General features: G+C 46.5%; 1 protein-coding gene across 6 annotated transcripts; it reads left to right on the top strand.

Annotated features, from left to right (window-relative positions):
• On the top strand, positions 1 to 24,856 carry CCDC22 (CCC complex scaffolding subunit CCDC22). Of its 6 annotated transcripts, none has more exons than XM_083719039.1 (19): positions 119 to 201; positions 2,656 to 2,932; positions 3,690 to 4,324; positions 5,915 to 6,092; positions 8,843 to 8,975; positions 9,061 to 9,167; positions 10,089 to 10,173; positions 13,748 to 13,917; positions 15,499 to 15,705; positions 15,924 to 15,980; positions 17,382 to 17,501; positions 17,861 to 17,980; positions 18,466 to 18,582; positions 18,674 to 18,775; positions 19,433 to 19,540; positions 22,943 to 23,038; positions 23,152 to 23,211; positions 23,311 to 23,385; positions 24,398 to 24,856. In XM_083719039.1, exons 3-19 carry the CDS (start codon positions 4,275 to 4,277, stop codon positions 24,509 to 24,511), a joined length of 1,899 nt encoding a protein of 632 aa, XP_083575165.1. In that variant the 5' UTR covers positions 119 to 201; positions 2,656 to 2,932; positions 3,690 to 4,274; the 3' UTR covers positions 24,512 to 24,856. The 6 variants fall into 6 exon arrangements, with proteins under 6 accessions (XP_083575160.1, XP_083575165.1, XP_083575162.1 ...); XM_083719036.1 differs by having other exon boundaries at positions 119 to 191; positions 309 to 2,932; XM_083719037.1 differs by having other exon boundaries at positions 119 to 191; positions 309 to 2,928; positions 4,244 to 4,324.
• The last annotated feature ends 43 nt before the right edge of the window (positions 24,857 to 24,899 follow it).

The raw sequence follows: 24,899 nt of genomic DNA on the forward strand, positions 1-24,899 counted from the left end.
GAAGAGCCTCCGGGACCACAAATCCCAGCATGCTGCGCGCGGGGAGACCCGGCACTACATTTCCCGCCTTCCCCTCGGGCGGGCCCCGTGACCCAGGCGCCTGGCCCAGCTGAGAGCCGAGGGAGCGGTGAGTGCTGCTGCTGCTGCCGCCGCCGCCGCCCGACTGCTGGCTGCCTCTTCCCTTCGGCCCAGTGGCGTAGCGTGGGGGGTGCAGGGGGGGCCGGCCGCACCGGGCGCAACATCTGGGGGTTAGGGTTACGGGGCGCAAATTACTTGCCTTGCCCCGGGTGCTGACAACCCACGCTAAGCCACTGCTTCGGCCCCGGGGTCCCGCTGCTGCTGCTCCTGCCGCCGCCCCGCCTGGGCAGCCCCGCGGCCCCTTCCTCCCGCGGGCGGAGCGCGGGCTCGTCAGGACACCCCCCCCCCGCGCGTCCCGTCAGGGGGGCTCTTCCCGGGCGCCCCTCGCAGAAGGAGGGCTGCCGGGGGCGCTGGCCAAGGCCTGATCCGAGCAGGAGGCAGCGGCGCTCCCGAAGGCCGAGGGGGCGGGCGGGAGGGGCTCGGGTTTCCCTAATGGGCGCCCGGTTGGCCACTGTGAGAGCGGGGCCCCCCCTTTGGCCTGATCCAGCGAGGCTGTTCTCGGGTTCAAGGGTAGGGAAGGTGCACGTGCCAAAACTCATCCTTCAAACCGCTTTCTTTCCAATGGCTTTTATCGCGCGTCGGCGAGGGGGGGGCGTGTGTGGAGGATATGGACATATTGCCGGGGTGCAAGCAGAGAGCAATGATAACGAGCGGAGCGGAGCAGCAGTACTCTCCCGCCGCCTTCCCGAGGCCTCTTGCTGATCTTTGTCTGTCTTGTGCTCTGGAAGGGAGCTGAGCTTCAGTAGTTTGCCCCTCAGCTGACAGAGGAGAAGCAGGGTGGGTGACGGGGCCCTGGAGGGAACGTGGAAGCTGCCGTGGTGACAAGCTCTCCTGCAGCAGCATCAGTACTGCTAGGTTTACTATGTTCCTGCCTAATGGCAACCTCACACACCTTCTATGTGTCTTACAGCATGGCTACAGTTGTGAAGTTAAAGTTTACTCAGTGTTATCCCATGTGTTCCAAAAACAGGTAATCCCTTCAGTTGCTGTGCCTCAAACCAAGTCCTGTATATTGCAGAAGCCCCGAAGAGCCTGGCTGGTTCAGGGCAATGGCCCGTCTGACCCTGCATCCTCTTCTCAAAGTGGCCAACTGGCTGCTTATGGGAAGCCGCACAACCAGAGTGCAGCAGTATTCTCCCCACACGCAACTGGCATTTAGAGGCATCTTGTCTCCAGCAGTGGTGGCAGAATAACAGCAATTGTGGCTGGTGACCATTGATAGGCTTCTCCTCCTCCCAAAGGGGAAAAGCAGAATGAGGGCATCTGTACTGTAATCCAGCATTACAAATGGTTCACAGGCATTGCCCACTCTGGCCTGTACATCCTCCTGATACCTTCAGGCACCCATTGTAGTGACCTCCACATGTGGGACTCCCAGCTCCAGCCAGTATGGCCAGTGCTCAGGGACGATGGGAGTTGTAACTCAACAATACGTGGTGTTACCCCTGCTTTAGAAAACCAGAGCCACTGGAATAGGGGGATCCTGCCACAAACCACAGCCTTGGTTACTGGTATTCTGATGTGGTATTTGTGTTATTCACATCGCCTTAGAATTTGACTCCCTCCATCCACCCCACACCCAGCTGGTGATAACCTGTCTTCATCCTCCTCTCTTCAGCTCCCTTCATGGAATTGGAGCCCATCCCAGCCTGGCCTTAATTACCTTTACAGTTCACGCTTGGAGTATTGGTCAGACTTGATAAAGAGGGTGATGGCATCTACATTGGTCTAGAAATAAAAATATGACTAGAAGGAGGCAAGAGAGAGGCTTATGAAATCATGAATGGTGTAGCAAGAAAGGTGTTTCTTCTCCCAGGTTCGTCTTCTCTCAGAACACTAGAACTTGAGAGAGGCATATGAGACATGATAGCAAAAAGGAACTTTCTGCTTCAGAGGCAGGACACCTTTGAATAGCAGGTACTAGTGAGGGACAGTGAGGAGTGCCTGTTGCTTTGCTCTTTTCCTTTCTAAAATTTATTAGAAATGCATAAAATGACTACATACAAATGCAATAAAACAGAGAATACAGTACAAAGCAATACATAATGTAACAATAGCAGTTCCAAAGCAGCTCAAAAAACCAGCCACAATGTCTTGATTAAAACCTGCGGAAATAAAATAGGTTTTTAACTACCTGCGTATATTATATGAAGCTGGTGCCAGGCAAATGTTATTTTAGGTAAAGGTAAAGGGACCCCTGACCATTAGGTCCAGTCATGACCAACTCTGGTGTTGTGGCGCTCATCTTGCTTTATTGGCCGAGAGAGCTGGCGTACAGCTTCCAGGTCATGTGGCCAGCATGACTAAGCCGCTTCTGGCGAACCAGAGCCGCACACGGAAACGCCGTTTACCTTCCCGCTGGAGTGGTAGCTATTTATGTACTTGAACTTTGACATGCTTTCAAACGGCTAGGTGGGCAGGAGCTGGGACCGAGCAATGGGAGCTCACCCTGTCACGGGGATTCGAACTGCCGACCTTCTGATCAGCAAGTCCTAGGCGCTGTAGTTTAACCCACAGTGCCACCCGCGTCCCTACCATGTTATTTTACATGGTCTTAAAACATTGGCAGGCCATATAGGTTCTCTACAACAGTTTGGTGAGGCTGGTGGGAGAGCTTTACTTTCTTTTTCCTTTACGTATAAAAAAAAGGATACCAGGTTTCAGTAAAGGGATTTTCCTTTATAACCCCATTTGCAACTCTTCTAAGCCCAGTTAGTTGTCCTGAACTAGCTGTATCCCAAATCATTGAACCACATTTCAAGGGGTAGCTGTTGCCTTCCTGGTTGGCTGGTGAGTTTCCCAGAAAAAAAAAATTATTTTTTAAAAATGATATTTATTAAAGTTTTCAATAACAACACATAAATACAAACAACAACAATAAAAACATACACAAACATAAAACAACAGGTATAATTTCAAATCTTATTTTCCCCGACTTCCTCATACCTCCCCGTTCTGTATTCTAATTTCATTATCCAATCAGCAAATTCATTCTCTTATTTCCCAAAAATTTTTTACTAATTCCCTTCCTTTTCCTAATCAATGTCTCTGGATACCACATCATTTTTAAAACCATGTCATTCTAGCCTTCATTAATTTTGTAGTGTTTATTAAGATAGTCTTTAAATTTCTTCCAATCTTCTTCCACTGTCTCTTTCTCCTGGTCTCGGATTCTGCCCGTCATCTCTGCCAGTCCCATGTAGTCTGTCATTTTCATCTGCCATTCTTCCAAGGTGGGTAGATCTGGTGTCTTCCAATACTTTGCGATAAGGATCCTTGCTGCTGTTGTGGCATACATAAACAAAGTTCTATCCTTCTTTAACACCACATGGCTAACCATACCCAGGAGAAAGGCCTCTGGTTTCTTCAAAAAGGTATATTTAAATACCTTTTTCATTTCATTATATATCATTTCCCAGAAAGCCTTAATCCTTGGGCACGTCCACCAGAGGTGAAAGAATGTACCTTCATTTTCTTTACACTTCCAACATTTATTATCTGTTAAGTGGTAAATTTTTGCAAGCTTAACTGGAGTCATGTACCACCTATAGTTTCCCAGAAAAAATTGTCTGTCACTCTTGGGGGAAAATTGCACTCTGTGGCCCCTGGGCTAGGAATGTCCTTTGTACTCTTCATATGGAGAGCTGCGCTTTGTTCTGGTCTTCACTTCTATTATAGACGTGGTTGCCTGTGGCAAGAATTGCCTCCAGGCAATATAACAATGGAATCTTTTAAAGCAGAAAATCTTTCAATTGTGCCTACCCCCTTTCACACTACTGTAAACCACTTAGAGGCTATTGTAGTTAAGCAGCATGCAAATTGTTTAAATAAGTAAGTAAAACGTGGGCAGGCAGGTATGTATGAGATATATTTGTAGGCAATTTACAGTTTGAAAGATTATTCACAAGATTGGCCTAACTGGCAAACAGGAGTAAAGTTGCAGAAAGAGGGGGTTAATATTCCAACCTGTTGTAGAGGGAAAAGGTGAAGATGAATTTGTCCCAATGTCGTCATGGAACTTGCTGCTTGTAGGTACCCCGGCTTGAGCCCTGCTGCTATAAGTATCCAGATTATTGGTTGTTGTAATCCTTCTTCTTTTGCACAGGGTTTCCTGTATCCATAGATGTATTGGCATCATGGAAGAGGTGGACAAGATCCTCATACATTCCCTTCGCTTCTCTGGGACGTAAGGCCATCTTTATGCTGCCTGTACTTCTTCATAGTAGTGGGTGGGTGTGGTGAGAAGTCAGGTACTCTGGTGCGTGGTGTCCATAGGCAATCATGGGTTTGGTGGACAAAGACAGAAAAGGGTTTGGAAGCATGCCTTCATTCAGGATTTGACGTAGGTGTGTAGGGTGGCTGGCTGCTGTCTCCTATGGGATTTCACAGGCCTGGAGCCTAAAAAGCTGAAGTCAGTTTCTAGAAATTCAGAATACTTTTCCTGCTGTGAACTCTAATAAAGCAAAGACTGTGGTCCAGGGAATGGGGTTTCACGGGAGAGCTAATAGACACAGAAGCTCATGCCAGGGCTTTCTCTTAGGCCAGGCAATAAATTAATTGGGGTTAAAAACCTACGACTTTTGCTGTGTTCCATTGGCTCTTTGTTTTTGCTTGAGGAACCATGCTTTCTTGACGATGCTTTGGCTCCAGCTGGGTGTTTCATGGCTTCTCAGAGCTTCGTGGGAGCAAGCAAATGGCAGTTGCCTAGTGACCAAGGTTGGATTAATCAGTGGTATTGCAGAAACTCATAGGTGGCTCTGTGACTCCCTTTGAACAGCAGTAATAATGTCCATGTGTATTATTATTTATTTAATTTGTTCACCACTCTTTATCCACAGATCCCAGGGTAGTTCACAGCATAACATTACAATAGAAAAACCACAAACTACATATTGGAATTAGAACAAGAACAAACCAATAACCCCCCCCCACACACAACACATTTAAAAGGGCATTTAAAAGGCCTGATTGATGAGGAACGTTTTCTCCTGGAGGCTAAAGGTATATAATGAAGGCGCAGTCAAACCTCCCTAGGGAGAGCATTCCACAAATGGGGAGCCACTGCAGAGGAGGCCCGTTCTCATGTTGCCACCCTCCAGACGTCTGATGGAGGAGGCACACAAAGAAGGGCCTCAGAAGATGATGTAAGGAACCAGGTAGGTTCATATGTAGAGAGGCAGTCCTTAAGGAATTGCTCACTGGGGCAAGACAGTTTGAGCTTATTGCACCAATTGTTGCCCAACCGCACTGGCTGCCAGGGAGTTTCTGAGCCCAACATCTACATGAAACTGCTGAGTGGGGTCATCTAGGAGGCTTATTCCCCATGTGCGCGCACATAGGACTGTAGCCTTAGCCACCACTGCTACACCAACTCTTCTCTGAAGAGGCTCTTGGCAGAACAGGTAGTCAGTTGCCTTCTTGCAGTTCAGGGCCCTGGAAAATTATTATTATTGTTATTATTATTAATATTATTACATTTTGTTGTTTTATCTTGCCCAAAGTGACCAATGAAACAAACAAACACCCCAGTTTAGATACATTCAAACCAAGGAGACTGTATCCCATGTCCCCACAAGCTGCTTATTGGACAGGTGGTACAATGGCAGCAGAGTCTTAGCAGCAGAGGACAAATTGCAAAAAAGTATGGCAGTTGGCAAGCCATTCCCATGTTCTTCCATCCTACTGAATGGAGTGGAAGATGTAGGCTCTTCTGTTGCAGTAAAGGAAAATGGTCAGCGCAGGGGACTATAATCCCTGCATCCTTCTCCCCTTCCAGGGATATCCCAGAGGAAGTGCAGAGCATCCGGGAGTTTACCACCGAGTTGATAGTTGAATCTGTGGTGCGATGTCTTCGTGTCATCAATCCTTCTGTGGGGTCAAGTCTCTGCCACGTCCTGCCTCCAGGGATGTCTGCTCGCTTCCGAATTGGCATGAGCCTAGCGCAAGCTTGCCAGGTAACTACAACTAAACCAGGGTGTGGATGCATTGAACAAAGCAGGCTCTTCATCTCTGAAAGTTTGTGCAGTGGTAGATAGTCTCTCATTAAGTGCCATGAGTTCTGGGCTTGAAGGTGTTGTGAGAAATCTGCTGTAGTATAGAATTTTGTTTGCTGGAAAAGCAAGCTTCTAGGTCTCAGGGTGGAAAGCCATGGGCCACTTTTGTTAAAGGATCCAGAAGTGGCTGGTCCGTGACCTCCAGTTGTGTTTTCTTGCCCTATCCAAAAAAAAATCTGGCACTCAAGCAAGAAACCTAGATTGTGTTCACAGCAGACAGTTGGTTTTTGTTTTGTTTTTTAGCAACATTAAATTATCTTCTCCTCACATAAATATGGCCCATGCCACTATGGTGCCTCTGTCCACCTCAGAGAAGTTATTGGAGAAATGCTAGCAAGACTGTGTGCTTGAATAATAACCCAAATTCTGTGACAAGAAAAGCAGAGATGTTTTACTAAATTTGCATAATTATTACATTTTCAAGTTGCCTTTTCTAACTATTGTTTAATTTATTCTGCCTTTGCTCATCTTTGTGGCCAGGAGCTAAACAAGGCTCAGAAGCTCAACCCCCTCTGGCTTTAGAAATTTCTGATGGCCTTGAACATTCACATTTTTAATAGCCATAAGGGCTAGAAACTTGCAACAACAACAGCAAAATGCAGAGAATCCAAGGGCAGAACTAAACATGACAAGTAGTAGACACCGTTCTTTTCATATTTCTCATGATCCTGCCATTTCTCTCTGTTGCCAGCTCACTTCTGGTATCTGTGCTGGAAACAGGGAGAAGTAGCTGGAGCAAATGACTAGAGGGAAGTGAGGCAGGGAAAGGGTTTTCAGCTCTCCTTTTACTATTAAATAAAAATGCATTTCTGTTATGTGAACAAGTAAGTGAATAATGGCTGGTCTGCATTGTTGCTTAAGGACATGCAGAGTATTCTCCTGTCTCCCTCCTGCTTTCTGTAGAGAAAGTCTGTAATATCCTCACTATGACTTCTCTGAGTGGGGTTTCCCTTTTGAGGGTGGAGCAAGGTGGGATATTATTGGGCACCTCCATCCCCATCCCAGACATGGAAAATGTGGGCCTGTCTTGCGGGGTTGCTGTAAAACAAAAATTGTGTTTGAATACTTCAAAGCACCACATAAATGCTAAGTTAGGAAGCCACTTGAGCATACTTCAGGCCAATTAGTTTGCTTCACAGTATCAAATGGTGGTGCTTATGCCAAACCTCCTTGTACATAGATAACTAGCATGCCAGGGAGAAGAGTCAACTTGGCTTTCTCCCAGAGGTGTTGTTTCATTTGTATGTGTAAAATAAACTTCCAGACAGACAGTGCTCACCCATCCCTTGCAAACCATGTTACCGTTATGGCTGTTGCTCTGAGGTCATAGGATATGTTGCAAGGGGAGGAGAGGAGAGGACATTGGGTGTTGGGAAAGAGTAGAGGAAGGGAAAGTCAGCTGGCACTGAGGGAGGAGGAGGGAGAAGCTGAGGGGAGCATAGCTGTCAACTTTCAGATTTGAAAATAAGGGATCAGCAGCCTCCCCTGTCCTGGGGACAGTCTATGGGATATCTAACAATCCGGGATAGCAGCGGGAAACGGCGCTGGAATAAGGGAATTTCCCGCAAAAAAAGGGAAGGTTGATATCTATGGAGGGGGCGGGGAGCAGAGAAGGAAGCAGAGGAAGAGTTGGCAATTTCTGTGCCAAAACCGGGCCAAAACCCCAGGTGAAATGGATCCAGAAAATCAGTTTCTTCCAAAAGCACCTGGATCTGGTCTCGCTTCAGAACCTTGCCCAGGAAAGGGAGACTAGCAACTGGGTGGTAGTTAGTTAGGTTTTCCAAATCCGGGGAAGGTTTCTTAAGGAGTAGTTTTACCACTGCCTCCTTCAAACAGGCCCCTCCCCCTCTTGTAAAGAGGCATTGATCACCTCCCTGGCCCAGCCAGCTGTTCCCTCCCTGATGGTTTTTTATCAGCCAAGAGGGGCAAGGGTCCAGAGCGCAAGTGGTCACCCTGACTGATCTGAGCACTTATTTCACAAATAGGGCACCATGACACTTTCTCCTTTGCCCATTGCTACCCACCAAATTTCAGATAGTGGGGAGAGACTTAGCGAGGTCTCAGGCTGACTGCAGAGTTCTGGCAGGCTTTTGTGGAACCTGAGCCCCCCCCCCCCCCCCAGCCATGCAGAGCTTTGTCAGTCAGCTAGCAAGTCGTGAGAGACAACAGACAGGATGGCCACATGGCCAACAGGTGTTTGAGTTTTGGGTTGTGTGTGTGTCTACTTTTTCTTTTCTTAATAGTTCTCATTGAAAATTGGTTATGTTAACTGCTAGAAATATTTTTAATATCCATGGGACTTAGCAAGCAATTGCCAAGTTGTCTTTCATCATCCATTGTTGAGAAGTAGTTACATGGCATTACAGTTCACAAATAGCTTGATTTCGCAGGACTGGCCTTCCATGGTCCTATCCTGGACTGTGTTAGCCAGGCGGCCTCTTGGGAGTTCTCATGTGAGCACAAGCACCTTGGACTGTTGCACCAAGGAAGCAGGGCTCCTGGTCCTTTGAGCCAGCTTGGAACACCTTTATTTTAGATGCTCCATCTCTCTTCGAACCAGGCACCAAAGAGCCTCACTCCTCGCCTTTACCCAGCAGGCCACTCCCACTCGGCCCCACTGTGGGACTGACATGTTACTTTCCATCATTTAGGACCTGGGATATCAAGGGGAAGTTGGCTATCAGACCTTCTTGTACAGCAATGAGCCCGAAATCCGACGCCTCCTGCTCTTCCTGGTAGAGAAGCTCCCACGCGATTCCTCGGAGGACGCCAACCAGCCTGTGGGTATGGAGGAAACTGGGCAAACACAGGTCCCGGGCACAGGGAGGCCAAGTGGTGGCAACTTCTCTAACCTGCTGTGTCCTTGCAGGCAAATCAACGACACTTCACAGAGCCATTGCTGCTGCCATCAAAGAGCAACTGGCGGTCCCCTGGGTGCCCCCTGCCTGCCGTACCCCCCGCTTGCAGCTCTTACAGGTGTGCTTCCTCGCCCCTCTTATTAGGTTAATGGCCCCACTCCTCGGGTTCATGGCTTCATAAGCAAGATCTGTTGCTGAAATTTTATTTCTAAGACTGTTGACTTCCTTAAAAATGAAAGCCTTTCCAGTCCTCATGTTGTGGAGAAATGCAGAAAACCTTTGCAAAAGGTCATTGTGGATTTTGGGTTCATATGACTATCTAGGGTCTGGTCTGCACTGTTGGGGCTTTTTTTCCTTGCCGATAGATTTTTTCCATAATCTGCAGAAACCCAAATACTGACTTCTAAGGGATGCAGATGGCGCTGTGGTCTAAACCACTGAGCCTAGGGCTTGATGATCAGAAGGTTGGTGGTTCGAATCCACACAACGGGGAGAGTTCCCATTGTTTGGTCCCTGCTGCTGCCCACCTAGCAGTTCAAAAGCACATCAAGTGCAAGTAGATAAATAGGTACCGCTCTGGCGGGAAGGTAAACTGTGTTTCCATGCGCTGCTCTGGTTCGCCAGAAGCGGCTTAGTCATGCTGGCCACATGACCCACAAGCTGTCTGCGGACAAACACCGGCTCCCTTAGCCTATAGAGCGAGATGAGCACCACAACCCAGAGTTGTCTGCAACTGGACCTAACGGTCAGGGGTACCTTTACCTTTACCTTTAAACAATCCATGCAGAAATATGTAAATCAATCAAATTTCTATGCATCCATTGGTATATCTTAAACATATTTTAAGATTTTTCTTGTTGAGTATGTAAACTCCTTGAGCAAGTAATTCATTTTATAACCCCACTCCTTGCCACCTGTTTTATATTTTTCTTTCCAGAACCTGTAAGCCCAGAATCTATTTCCTCTTACAGTGTTTCTTATCTTTCAGTGGGCTGAATGCTGTTTCAGACTCTCTCCCCTCCCTCCTTATCCTTGCTAGGGTTCTGGCCAACTGAAGCGATTCCAAGCTCAACCCTTGGTCCTGCCTCGAGAGTCGGACCCCTTTTTGGGAAAGGTGCCCCCAGGTGAGTTTTGCCCTGTAGCTGGGTGGGGGTGGGGGAATAAGTAAAATGGAGGGCATGGAGTGGCAGGTTTTTCCCGTTCTCCATTTGTTTATTTCCCTCCCACTCATGTAAGGTTGCAATCATGTATGCAAAGCCAGCATAAATTTGGGGCCCACTTAGTTCCTGCATGGAACCCCTCTTGATATGTCTAGACTTGTACGGCATTGTTTTCTTGCAACAAGTCTCTGCCCTTCCCCTCAGATCCCCTTTGATTAGAAAAGAAGAGGGTTTTCCAGAGTGCTGAGAGTCCCCCCAAGTTAGGGGAGGCCCTTTTTTTAGCCTCTCAGGGGGAGATCCTGGAGTAGCTACTCAAAGGGCTCCTCTTGCATCCTGCCGTTCATGGCTGGGTAGATGGTGCCACCAGCAGTATGTCCTTGGTGGATCTTTGGCAATTGCATTCTGGGAGCATGTGCATACGTGGGATTGTGAATAATAATGATGATGAGGAGGATTTTATTATTTATACCCCACCCATCTGGCTGGGTTTCTCCAGCCACTTTTGAAAGAAATGCCATGCCAATTTCCAGTATTTGTTCATGCAATCGGCTTCCCCACCCATGGTTGTCTGGCCAACTGAAAATCAGAGCCCAAAAAACATTTACTTGTTTTTCTTCTACTTCTTCATCATATTTATTTTATTTTGCAACACAAACACACATAACACTAAAGAAAAGGAAAAAGGAAATTTAAAAAGGAAATACAAAAACCAGTACGAACCAAATAATGAACATATAACCATATTTCAGTTCTTCTTTTCTTCTAGTTGACTTCCTTCATCCTCAGCACGGTTCTACTTTCATATTTAGTAAACTGTTTCCTTCTCACTTCATCCCCCCCCCTTTTCTTTCTATTTTAAGCTTTCACACCATAATTAGTTTTGTAAAAGTTAATCAAAACAAGTCCAGGTATTAATCTGTATTTTCCCTTCTTTTTGGAATTTTTGTTTAGACTGAACCCTATTTGCATCTGTCATTCTAGCCAACTTAATGTAATAATAGAGAATAATAGAGAAATTAATAGAGGAAGGAAAAAGCATAGAAGAACTCAAAGAAATTTGCGAAAAATTTGCAAACTATTATAGGAAACTATATCAAGAAGAGATGGAAAAATACTTAGCACAGAACAGACTTGTGGAAAAATTAAGCAATTAAACTTACCAATAACGATGATGGAGGTGCAACAATCAATTTCAAAAGCAAAGACAGGAAAATCTCCAGGTACGGACGGCCTGTTGGCAGCATACGATAAGAAATTAGAATATCCACAGTCAGAACCAATGAAAACAGTCATGAATTAAAAGAAGGAAGAATACCAAAATCATGGGAAGAAGCGTACAAAAAAAATATATAGAAAGGACCCTCAAATTTGGAAAAGTGGCAGGATTTAAATTAAATAAAAATAAAAATAGCAACTTATTTAAGGATAATTATATAAATATCTGGAAAGAAATTAAAAGGGATCTAAAGATTTGGAACAAGCTAAAATTATCGTTCTGTGTAGGAAATCAGTAGTGAAAATGAATGTGCTTCCTAAAATGATGTTTTTATTTCAAATGATACCAATTATTGGAGAAGTAGGATGTTTTTATTGGAGAGGTAGGATGGCAAGAGATTTATCAAGATTTATTTGGCAGTATAAAAAACCAAGAATTAAACAAAAATTATTAATAGATAATAAAAATAGAGGTGGATTGGCACTACTTGATCTAAATTTGTATTATGTTTTGGCCTGTCTAAACTGGTTAAAAGAATGGATGATATTACAAAATGTAGACTTATTGGGCTTGGAAGGGTTCGACAGCCGTTATGGGTGGCATGCCTACCTAGGACATGAAAAGGTGAAAGTCCACAGAGGATTTCTTAATCATATTATAAGAAAGTTGATATATAGAGTATGGGGAAAGTATAAAGAGTTCTTAGAACCCAAAATGCCCTGGTGGCTCTCACCCTTAGAGGTGATGGCAGTGAAAAAGAAAAATAAGGAATCGAACTGGGCCACGTATAAAGATTTATTTGAAGAAAAAGATAACAAATTGAAATTGAAAAATTATGAGGAAATAAAGCATTGCCTGACAGGGTGGATTCAGTACCACCAACTAAATACAGTGGTACCTTCAGGTTACAGACTCTGCTAACCCAGAAATAGTGCTTCAGGTTAAGAACTTTGCTTCAGGATGAGAACAGAAATCATGCCCCGGCGGCACAGCAGCAGCAGGAGGCCCCATTAGCTAAAGTGGTGCTTCAGGTTAAGAACAGTTTCAGGTTAAGAATGGACCTCCGGAATGAATTAAGTACTTAACCCGGGGTACCACTGTAAGGTGTTCAAAGCAGATTTTAAAAAAGGTTTTGCAAGTGAAATTTCAATATTAGATAAAGAATTATTACAAAATAAGACAAAGGCAATTTCTAAAATGTATGGAATCTTATTGGAATGGGAGGTTAAGGATGAATACGTAAAAGAGGTAATGATCAAACGGGCTGCAGATATAGGTAAACCTATTCAATTGTCATCATGGGGAAAATTATGGAAGGAGAGTTGGAGATTCACAGCTTGCGAGGTGATAAAGGAAAACTTGTTAAAGATGTTTTACAGATGGTATTTAACACCAAGCAAAATATACAAAATGTATAAAACAAAATAAAAAAAGTGTTGGAGGTGCAACCAAGTAGAGGGGACGCTGCTACATATGTGGTCATGTGACAAAATTAAGGGATTCTTATTGGGTATACTAGATTCAGCTGTCACTAGGGAAAACAAGAAAATATTCCGTTACACAACAGTGGCAGCGAGAACCCTAATTGCAAAAAAAATGGAAAAAATGAGTCAGCACCAACAAAAAAAGAATGGCAAGAAAAATTATTTGATTACATTGAGTTGGCTAGAATGACAGATGCAATTAGGGGTCTGTCTAAACCAAAAAACATTTTATCCCTAGAATCCTGAGAGTATGTCCTGCTGAGTCCAGTGGTCCTTAGTCCCAAGTTATTGCACATAGGATTACAGTGTAAAGGGCTGTGAACGCCCTATAAACCTCTGGGGACCCTTGAAAAACTCTTTAAGAAACCAGCAGCACTTACCAGGCTGGCATGAATGGTGGCAGTGGTGGCTCTCAGTCTTCGACAACACTGAAGGATTATGTGGAAACAGCAAGGCAGGTAGACCAGTCCCCTTGCTGCTGGTGGTATTTTGCTCTTTTCAGGCTGTTTTTGCCCTTTTTGCAGTTTAAATTGATTTTTTAAATTATTTCCCAGCACCACATGTATATGTGGTCATGCGTGAGTTGAATGCATGTAGGTTGGGGAACACCTGTAAATTCCTTTCTCTATAAACATGTAATTTTTGGTCCAATTCATCATTTCTGAATGAGGAACTTGGAGCAGGCTGCTGAGTGCAGGACTTGCAGGCCTCCTCCTGGGTTAAGAAAGGGGAAGAAATTTGCTCTCCCAACATTTGGCTCAACTTGATTGACCCCATAGCAGGGGCTGGGGCTAACCAGTGTGTGTCAGTGTAACTGGCCTCATCCTCTTCTCCCTAGAAAGGAAAGAGTTCTTTGTCAAGTTCCTGCCCCCCGTGTCAGCCCAGCTGTCCCGACCTGCATCCTTGATGCCATCCCTGTTGGAGCTTAATATGGCTGAGCTGAGCACAGCCCAGGACTGGGAGAACGAGTGGAAGAGCCAAGGCCTTGGATCACGCATGTCTCCGGAGGTGGGCACAATGGGTGGCACTCGGCCTCTTTATCCTGACTCGGTGGCTGGTGGCAGCAGCATGGCGATGATAGTTTGCATTGGCTGCCCTCTGAGGAAGGGTAGTGCCCTGTGTTGTACAGGGTGTGGGTGAGGCCAGAAAAATGGTGACTTGCCTAAGACCACCTTAGTGATTCATAGAAGAAATACATCTGAACCAGGAACTGCAGGTGTGCAGCTCATTCTCTTTGCTATTACATGGTAGTCGTTGTAGCACTCTAAAGTCACACCAGAAGTGGGCTCCTCTGTCTGAGTTTCCTTTCTTTCGTTATGTATGGGTTGTCTTTTGTTCCCTCCTTGACACCCACATCTCTTGAGAGGAGAGGAGAAACTGTGTCTAAAGAAGTCAAGGTACCTTTCCTTTAGATCAGGGATGGCCTTCCAGGTGTGTCTGGACAGCAGCTCCCATCATCCCTGATCATTGGCCATGTTGGCTAGGGTTGATGGAAGTTAGAGTCCTGCTCTGGTAGGCAGGGGCAAGCAAATAGGAGAACTACGACACATAAGCACACACACTCCAATTCAGTCCAGTCCTGCTGCTCTGCACTTTTGGGACTTGGGAGGAGCTATGCTCCCTCTTTACCCTTTAGCTATTGATGGAATATTTTTTCACCTTCCTGCTTACCCTGCTTGCCTCTTGAGCACACCTCAAAGGAGCTGCAATAGCCCGACCCAACACTCATCTCCACTCAGCAGAACATGCCCACAGTGAGGCACTGAAGAGAGTGGTTTGTGGAATGATCTGAAGGCCACAGGGATGGGTGGAGCCCTGGTTTTCTATATGGCAAGAAGGAGATGCTACTTCTTGGTTGGCCTACAGCAGGTCTGGAGTTCTCCGGGGAGGTCTGTCTAGGATACGACATACAAAACCAGAGCCACTTTTTAGTAAGACACCAGAGCAAGAGGCTCAGGGAAACTGCTGCAAGTCTGGCAGTCCTCCTCTCACGTCAGCTCCATTGCAAAAGGGGATATTCTGCAACCCAATTTTCCAAAATGAATGCAAAACATTTTAGAAAAAGTATATAACGGTGAGCACTTGCAGAAAGTGCAGTGGTAGATCTTGTGTGCCCGCCCTCTACGTTAGATTTTTTTCCCCCTCTTCCTCCTTTTAGTCCAGGAATTTCTGGTCATTATAGAAGAGAGATTTCTGAGTGCTCTCCCAGCTAGGAGAACTGGATCTTCCCTTAGGTTGAGAGAACTTTAGAGATCCCACCCCTGACTTCAGACAAGAAGGGAAGTAGCAATCTTATCTCTTCCTGCCTCCCCCGCATACTCAGATAAGTGTCCTTCCACGAGGTCCTTCACAATGTGTGGAATGCCTTCCTGGATGCCTGAGTTTTCTGAGAGGACCATCCGCATTCCAAAGTCTGGATCTAACTAGAGGTGTTACGGTTTGGCCTTGGTAGAGGGGAATAGAATCCGCTCGCCCTGATCCCAGCTGAGGTGGCTTGTGTTCTCAAGATTATTTGCTTGCCACTCCCCACCCAACCTCCAGTCTGCACTGCCAAACCCCGCCCCTTATTTCCCTTTGCCCTCCCCTCAGGAATACCACCAATGGAAGCGTCAGCGGCTGCAGCGGCGCCTCCTGGACCAGTTCCGGCAGGCATCTCCTCGTGCTGGGCCTGCCCACCAGGGAACAGCCCAGGACCTGATTCAGCTCCTGGGTGCTTTTGGTGCTGGCCATGAGCATGCTGGGGCTCTGGCCAAGGGCTCTCGCTTCACCCACACTCAGCACTTGGCCTATAAGCAGGTATGAAGGGGGTTGGGGAGGGCCTAGAATGGGGGGATGGGCTTAAGGCACAACAACAACAACAACTTTTTTTTGGATCAAAGTGATTTGAGTTCTTCAGCAGCACCAGCTGAAGAATCTCATTTGTTGAGGTAGGTTGGGGAGCAAGCAAGGAGGGGTGGAGCATGCAGGGGAAGAGGTGATGGTCTATGATTACTCTCTGTTTGGTCTCCCAACAGGAGGCAGAATCGCCAGTGCAAGTGGAAACGCTGCCAATGTCCCGGACATCAGAACAGGTAAACCAAGGGGGGGGGCTCTAGTGAGAGCCAGTTCTGTTTGCCTAAAGGCAAGAGCCCAGATGGGGAAGGGGGTTGTGGCTAAAAAATATTGGGGCATGCTTTATGCCATCTCATTCTGCTTTTTGAATTAATAAAAACTGCATGTATGTGCACACAGTCAAGGGGGCACATGGGAGGTGATGGTCTCTTAGGTATATTGAGTCTTAAGCTGCTTTGGGGTTTTATATACCCTGTTCTTGAATTGTGCTGCAGAGAGAACAGGAAGTCAGTGCAGATGTTGGGGATCCTCATGTCGCATATTGTCAGCAGCTTGCAATTGGTGGCAGGAGCTGTTGAAATAACTTGGTGAACACATCAAAGAATCTTCTTTTAAAAATAATAGGACCCTGATTTCCTCTTAGAATCTTCTCTTCTGTTCTTGAATTCTTATAATTCTGATACTCTGGGAAGAGCGGCAGCTTTACAAATCCTTTGCAAATAAAATGACTTGAAACATTTGTCTGCCCCCCTTTTCCAGACATGCATCTTTGCAAGAATAACTTCTTTAAGATCTTCACACCACAGCTGATCATTCCTCAGCATTTGTTTACATCTTGTCAGCAGGGGTGCCTTTTTACTTTAATCCAAATTGTCCAAATTTGGATTTGGGGGGTGGGGGTGGGACCTGCAATGAAACCAAGGAAGACTCATGATGGGTTTTTAGAGCCCAGAGCCCTGCTTCTTTGACCGCTATACTAAGATCTTCACCTCCACCAGCCACTTGTTTGGGCATTAATAGGCTTCCATGGGGTCATGCACCTCCATTACAAGAGGACAACTTGCCTGTCACCCCCTTTTTCCCATGGTGGGCTCTGTGGTGGGTTGTTGTGGTTTTACATGGAGGAAAAACCATGTGTGTTTTGTCTCAATGCCTTTTGTTGTGCATGTGTGTTTTCTAAATGTGTGTGGGTGTGTTGTGTGAATATCTTTTATTCACACATCTTCACCCAGAATACAGGCAATTTTTGGAACAGGGAACTGGATATTCCTTTTTTTATATATATTAATTTTTATTAAATTTTTCCTTTTACAAATTCATCATCACAACAATGTTCACACATTTCCAATTTTTGTACTTCCACCAGCTCCTCCACCAATCATCCATATTTTCTATTTTTACACATTTTCTATATTTAATATAGGGAACTGGATATTCCAGAAAGCCTGTCATATACATTTGATGAAGGGTGGTTAAGGAATTTCAAGTAATAACAAAAAGAAATTATACTTGTAATAAGAGATGGGTTGAGCTGTATTTTTGCATAAACGCAGGGTTTATTAAGACAGGATTCCAGCTCTGATTCCTCAAGCATCACTCCCCCCCCCCACTTACCTTCTCCTCACCTCCTTTCCCCCCAGGACTTACGGGAACGCCAAGCAACAGAACTGGAAGCTTTGGAAGGTGAACTGGGCCATCTCATGGAGCAGATTGAGGCTCTTGAAGGCCAGATCGCCACACTGGGCTTGACTCTCACACAGGTGAGAAGAATCAGTTGGGGGATGGCAGCACCACTGTCTGGCTGAGCCCCACCAGCTAAAGGGCCTCTAGGACCTCCTTCTGGCTCTCAGCAGCACTTGCAGCACCTCTGGCAGAGGAAAAGCTGAAGGACTCCCAAGGCCCTGATGGGGCATGGTCTCCAGAATGAGCTGCCTAAAGGTTTGTGGTTGGCAGAGTGCGAGAAATATAGCCCTAGCCCATGGGGCAGATCTCCTGAGGAAGCCCCTCTGAAGCAAGTGGGGGCTGTGCAAGGACACCACGGTGTTCTTGGGTTCCTGCCCCCTCCCCCATTTGGCCTTCACCTTCGGTCAGTCCTGAGGGGGATCCATTTCTTCTTCAGGTGGAAGGGGAGGTGCGGCAGCGGCAGCTGGGAGTGACAGAGCGGGACCAGGTGCTGCAAGTGAAGGGCTGTGCTGTACAGCTACTTCCCGATGCAGAGAACAACATGGCTAAGCTGCAGGTAATGGGCCAGGCAAGAGGAGGGCAGAAGCCCCTCTTTCCATTGTTGGGAGTGGAGCAGCCAGGAATGAGGAGGCTGCAGAGGGTGGGGGTGCCTGCTGGAGTTTCCGCCGGGACCATTGAGAAAGGTTTTAGAAACCTACAGGTGGTTAAGTGGCAGGATGCTTGGTAAGGGGGAGACAACAGATGGATGTGGACATGGGTGGAGGCGGCTGTAGTTGTAAGTGGAAGCAGGGAAGAGGAACACCCTGAATCCGCCTTTGGAGGGAGCTTTTATTAAGCACCGTTGTCCACCACCCACTTGTGCACCCGTCTTATCAGATGTCCTCAGTGGGATTGGAGCAGTAGGGGAAGGAGGAAGGGGTTTGGTGCATGTGGGTGCACAGGGTCTCACCTGCTAGCTCCAAAAATGGCATAGAACACCACACAGCAGATGAGAGAGCCCAGGAGGCTTAGAATCTCAGGTTCACTTTTGCTCTCCTGCAGGTGGTGGTGGAGAGCAGTGCACAGCGGGTCATCCAGCTGGCCGCCCAGTGGGAGAAGCACCGGGTGCCTCTGATCCAGGAGTTCCGGGAGCTCAAGGCCCTCCATGACTCCAAGGAGGTGACGCAAGCGAAAGGGTGTGAGGAGTCCTTCAAGGGTTGGGAGGGAGCCTGGGTAGCCGTGACACTCTCTTGTCTGTTCCTCTTTGCAGCTGGAATCATCACAGCTCCTGTCAGAGATCAGGGAGCTGCATGAGCGGATCCGATCAGCCGCGGATGAAGCGAAACGCAAGGATGATCTCTACAAACAGCTGGTTAGTGACGTGTCTTAGGGTGGTGGTTTGGGGTGCAGGGCTCCTGGCAAAGCTCGGTATGCACAAGGTGATTTATGGTCCATTGCTTCTTGTGTGGTGATTATTCCACAGAGAATGAATAATGAGAATCCTTTCCCCACTCCACATTTTACTGTTTCTCTGTAATTGGGATATAGTTGCTAACTTTAAATGGGTGACAGTATCTCAGAAAAATGCTTACAACCACCAGTACTGCTGAGAGGACTCGCCTGTTTCATAAGTCAGTTTGTTAACTTATCCTAGTTACAATTCCACCTGGCCTCATTGAACAGGTGAACCTGTGTCCAGGCTACATCACATTATGGAACGCTCCCTCATGAAAAAAACAAAAGAGAATCCTGCCCATTGAAGACTAGCATGCCTGAGGGAATTAGGCTGGCATTCCCCCTTGCATGTTAGCTTTCTTTGTGCAGGGATTTGTTGTGCGAATGGAGGAGCATTTGGTCATGGTGTAGTCCAGACACGTTTGCCACCTCAAGTGAGTCCTGGGTCTCTGCACAGTGGGATGGGGCTCAGGGGTAGAAACTCCTTCGTCTCTTCCAGGAGCCCCTGTACCATTTGCACATTCGTCTGCTTGTTGTAACCCAGTCCCATTCCTGCTTTCCACTCTGTCTCCAGCTTATGGAGCTAGAATCCCTTCCCAAGGATGTCTCTCGCTCTGCCTATACCCAGCGCATCCTAGAAATTGTCGGCAATATTCGTAAGCAGAAGGAGGAGATCACAAAGGTAAAACAATGGGCAAGTTCAAGCCTTGTCTTGCGTCACTGTACACAGGTGAGAGCCCTGTGTGATGAGCCCATGGCAGAAAGCTGGTGGCAAAGACTGAACATTTCAGGGGTCCTTACATATTAAAAGCAGCGATGACATTATTTGCACATACATAACATTTAATGTCAAGGAAAAAGTTGTCCTAACCTGGTTTGAATGTGCAAATAGTGATGAGTAGTGAGCTTTCACGTTTTGCCTCATATGCAGTACTTTTCCATGATGGATCCTCACACTTTGAAGCTCAGAGTCAGCAAGCTGAGATAGCCCAGTTGGTAGAGCAGAGCCTTCCAAACTTTTTCATGTTGGTGACACACTTTTTAGACATGCATCATTTCACAACACAGTATCAGTTTTACTAGCAAGCAGGAGGTTAGACTAACCCCTCATAAGATGCTTTGCACAACACACCTCACACTGCAGCTGACACACAGTTTGGAAAGCTCTGCAGGAGAACTTGAGACTCTTCATCTCAGGGTCGTGGGTTCAAGCTCCACATTGGGCAAAAGCGTCCTGCATGGCAGAGGGTTGGACTAGATGACCATCAACTCTACAATTTGCTGATTCTATGTGATGCATATAAAATATAGCCATTTTTTTTAAAAAAATAGCCTCCAAAATAAAGCTTCTGTCTTTGCCACTAGGAGGGAAAATGTTATATTCTAGTTGTAACTGTGAGCCACAGGAAATGACAAAAATATTTCCTCCTGCCCAGTTCCTACCTCAGAGGTGGGATGAGGCTCTCTAGAGCAGGGGTCAGCAAACTTTTTCAGCAGGGGGCCAGTCCAATGTCCCTCAGAACTTGTGGAGGGCCGGAGTATATTTTGGGGGGCAAATGATGCAAGAGCACCATGAGCCCCAGTGGCTGCTTACCTGTCTTGCGAGCAGCAGGGACTGGTGGTGGTGGCAGAGGGATGATGAGCGGCACGCGAAGGGCTCCGGAGAGGGGCTGCTTAAAATGGGGGCCGCTCAAATGCCACTGCTGCTGCTGCTGCTGGCACCAACAAAGCCCAGCCTCCTTCCTCCTCTAGGCAAGGCGGGGAGAAGCCAGGAGGAGGGAGGGAGGCGGCGCCGGCACCACCACCATGTGAGGGAGAGGGAAAGCATGTGTGCACGCTGGCGATCCTTGCAGCAATTCCCAGACCATCTGCGGGCCAGATCCAGAAGGCAATTGGGCCTGATCTGGCCCACGGGCCTTGGTTTGCCTACCCATGCTCTAGAGTTGCACACTGTTGTAGCCCTTATTAGCACTTATGATTTTGAACCGATTTTGTGTTTATAACTTCCAATGCAAAGCCTAGAGCACTTCACCATAGAAGTATCAAAGGGCAGAGCGTTTGCTGTTCTGAATCCATAGGTGGATACAGTGGATGTCTCCCCCTACTTCAGATCTGGACTATGTATCACTCTAGCCTTTTTCTATCACTTTGGTTCTCACAAACTCCCCTTGGCACTATATAAAAGGGTTGGTGCCCTGTGTGGAGGGTGTTCAGGAGACAGTTTTCAACCAAGATGCAGAACATACACTGGGAGGGGAGCAGCCCGGGAAGAGGGTGTAGCTTTCCAAGCAGGGGGTTGTGCCTTTTCAGGGAGCAATTTTTTGGAAGTGTGGTGTACCTCTGACTGAGCATTCTGTATGGCAACTACTGTGGCATCCTCTGCTTCCCCAGCTCTCTCTGCCCTTGATGGGGAGGCTATAGCACAATGAGAGTCAGTCTGCACAGCAGGATCTACAATCTTGGCACAGTAGTAAAGGGTTTTTTGCACCCACTTCCTGCACATTTAACTATGCTGATGTGCCTAACTGATCAACATATTAGGAAGCTGCTTTATAATCTCTTCCTCCGCCACTTTCTCCTTCAGGAATAATACCTATTGGATGTAGTTGGAGAGTGCATTAAACCAATGGTGATAGATTTAGTAGCTTTTATAAATCTTCAACCTGTTTTTTCTTTGAATTGACTTTTAAAAATACCTAGGGTGTACTGTTGGTCACCCCTAGGGTTAAGCTACATGACGGCAGATTCATCTGTTGCAATGCAGGACTGCCGCAATTTACCAGGCATGCAAGGGGTGGGGGTGGGGTTTGAACAGCAAAAAGGCCATGCAGGTGAGGGGGGTGAATCCTCCCACCCCCTTGGGTAGTCTCCTCTCAGCTTCTTCCTATCCTGGCACTTTTTTCCGCAGCTAGGCTCCCATTTCAAAAATGGCTGGGAGGGAAAACACTTGAGCAGAGCTATAGGGAAGGAAGCGCTGAGCAGAATGGGCCGGTTGTTTGCAGTCCTCACATGGCTGTGCCTTTGGCTGCTAAAACTGGGCTACCCGCTCCTGGTTTGATACATACTTCCAGCAGTTCCAAGTTTCAGATGCATGGATCTGCAACTGTAACATGCACATAACCCCTCCCTGCAATAAACCTCCACCTACAGCAGACAGACCCAAGAAAACCAGGCCCCTGGCACTTCAGGTGTGAGAAAGTATGTCTGTTAACATTTTTCATTTCTGTCCAGAACTTTTGAATGAGAGTCCTATATTGGATATACTGTAAGTTTTAATTTTATCTGTTGAGTGTGTGTTTTCTTATTAAAGATATTTGTAAAGCATTCTGGGGGTTTTGTATAAGGGGTGGTAATGTAAGTTGGATGGATAGATATACACACTTCATACTCTTTTGTACGTACGAAAGGAACTTACAGACTTACAAAAACCTACACCCAAACATTCTCTCCCATGCAGATAATAGAGATAAGAAATGCACACTTGCTAAGAACCAGGCTGGGCACATTCCCCCTCTTTCACACTACTATTCTTCATTCTCAGGCTGATTTAAACCCAATTGTAAACTGCCCTGTGCTCATTTGATGTAGGGCAGTACACGAAATGAAATGAATTAAAAGTAATTAAAATAAAATAAAAGTGGGTGGGTGGGTGGGTTGCCAGGTATGGGGGCTTCACAAGAAACTAAGCAGAGTCCCCCTGAGATTGCTGAATAAATGGAAGCTGCCTTAAAGATTTTAAAAGGATGCCACTACTGCCTTTAATTCATACTAAGACAAGGGACCCTTGCAATCCCATGGGGCCTGCAAACTCTCATAGCCGACATGCGTGTGTCTGATCATGCAAAGATGGTGCCCCTCAGCAGCATTTCCCTGTGCCAGGGATGATCCTGTCATGCAGGCAACCAGCAGGAGCCCAGCTTTGCTGACCACAAGTACTATCCCTCACCCCAGGACAGAACCAGCTGTTAGTTTACAGCCTGTTGTTGTTGTTACCACTGTTGTTATCTGTCTTTGTTCCCGAGTTTGAGTTTTCAACCTATTAACAGTCTCCATTTTCTAATGCCTGCTATTTGTGCTTCTCAAGATCTTGTCAGATACCAAGGAGCTCCAGAAGGAGATCAATGGCCTCACTGGGAAGGTAGACCGGACCTTTGCTGTCACTGATGAGCTGGTTTTTAAGGTGAAGGCAAGGGATCAGATTCTGGGGGGTGGGGAGATGGAGAGCAGCGCTTTGACTGACCTTCCAGTTGCTAACTTTTCCATCCCTCCCTTCTGCATTCTTTCTTTCTGCAGGATGCCAAACGCGACGAGGCTGTGAGGAAGGCATATAAATATTTGGCAGCACTGCACGAGGTAAGCCTCAGCAGTAATATATTAATTCATATATAGATATAGAGCTGCAGTTAGAGCTACATCCCTTTCCAGCTGACTCTGACTCTTCCTCTTCCTTAGAACTGCAGTCAACTGATTCAGACTATTGAGGACACAGGCACCATCCTGAGGGAAATTCGGGACTTAGAGGAGCAGGTGAGGCCTGCCAGAAAGTGGGTGGAAACACTAAATATGACTCTCTTGCAGTAATCTGAACTTCTGTGCGGAGGAAATTGTTTCAGAAATTAGGATACCAGGAAATATCTTTTAACAACTCCCTCTTTAGAAATAAAAATGCAGCTGCCAAACATGGACCCCTGTCCCTCTGTTCTAGTTTCCAGTCATGCTTTCTCTCCTGCTTCCTTACCACCACCCCTGGGCCGAAAGCTTGCAGATTCTGCCATCTGTACACATCAAAGTCCTTTTGATTTTTTAAAATCAATTTTTAAACTTGGGGGTTCTGATCTCACTCGCTCAGAAGTTGAGATTTCAGTCTAGAAAGAGGGACATTCCATGCCTGCTCTGCCCATATCCTCCCGTCTGTTATCTGCCGCTTCTGCTCTTTTGCATGAGGCTGCCCCTTGATTCTCAGCCCTCATTATGGACTCTGTCCGTTGTGATTCTGTAGACCCACCATGCACCTCAGATATTTTTTTTTACTTCCAGATTAACAAAAAAACACATGTCTCTTGTTGTTGAGGTTGCAAGCAGGAAGTGTGGGTGCCTGAACATACTTCCTGTGGACAGGATGTGGGACCTCTGTGTCTTTCTCCCCCTTTCCCATGATGAGTAGGAATAGAATTACGATCCCAGGAGTTGAACCTGAGCCAATCACACCTGCCACTCGCACGATGTTCCTTCCTAGATTAATGCTGCAGTCTTATTCACATGATATGCGCGAGGTGTGGTAGGTGGGGGTTGTTTTAAGCATTACCAGATTTAGCAGGCAAACTTGGTTCAGCACTCAAGCAGAAATAAGTGGTGTTGGGTTTTTTAAAGATCCCCTTAACACTTGCTTTATTTATTTTTAAATATTTATAGGCTTCCATTCTGAATGCAACTCTTACATGGCTGCTTACATAGCACAACTGGGATACCATCATAAAACAATGGTTTTCCCTGCTGAACACTGCTATCCATTCATAAAATAAAATGTCTCTTTTCCCAGATTGAGAGTGAAACCAGCAAGAAAACCCTGAGCAATTTGGAGAGGATTCTCAGTGACTACCGGGCCATGAAGCAGGAAAACGCAGCACTGCTTAGCCGTAACCGAGAGACGTGAAGCCCCCTTCCCAGTGCACAGCTACAGAGGGCTGGTGGGGTACCTGACCTCTTTTTAAGCCAAGACTGCTGTGCCTCTATCAAGGGACGGGGCATGGGGAGTATGAGCAGGGCTCCTCCTTCCAGGCTCTGTCTGCATTGTAAGTTGCCTAAAACCAAGCCAACGTGCGGCACATTTTGAGGTGGAGGGTGGGATTGGTCCCTAGTGCCATTTTTCTGACATAGATTGTATATTGGAGAAGTAGATGTGGGGAGTAATTGTTTCCTCCATTTATTATTTCCAAGCAAACCTCCTATCATCTCTTCTCAAAAACCAATAAAATCTCTCTCTTCTTTTTGCAGCGTACTTGTGCTGGCTGCGTGTGCAGTAACATGGGGGGGGGGGGTTA

This window comes from Podarcis gaigeae (assembly GCF_964106915.1).
Source record: "Podarcis gaigeae genome assembly, chromosome: 17".
Lineage (NCBI taxonomy): Eukaryota > Metazoa > Chordata > Lepidosauria > Squamata > Lacertidae > Podarcis > Podarcis gaigeae.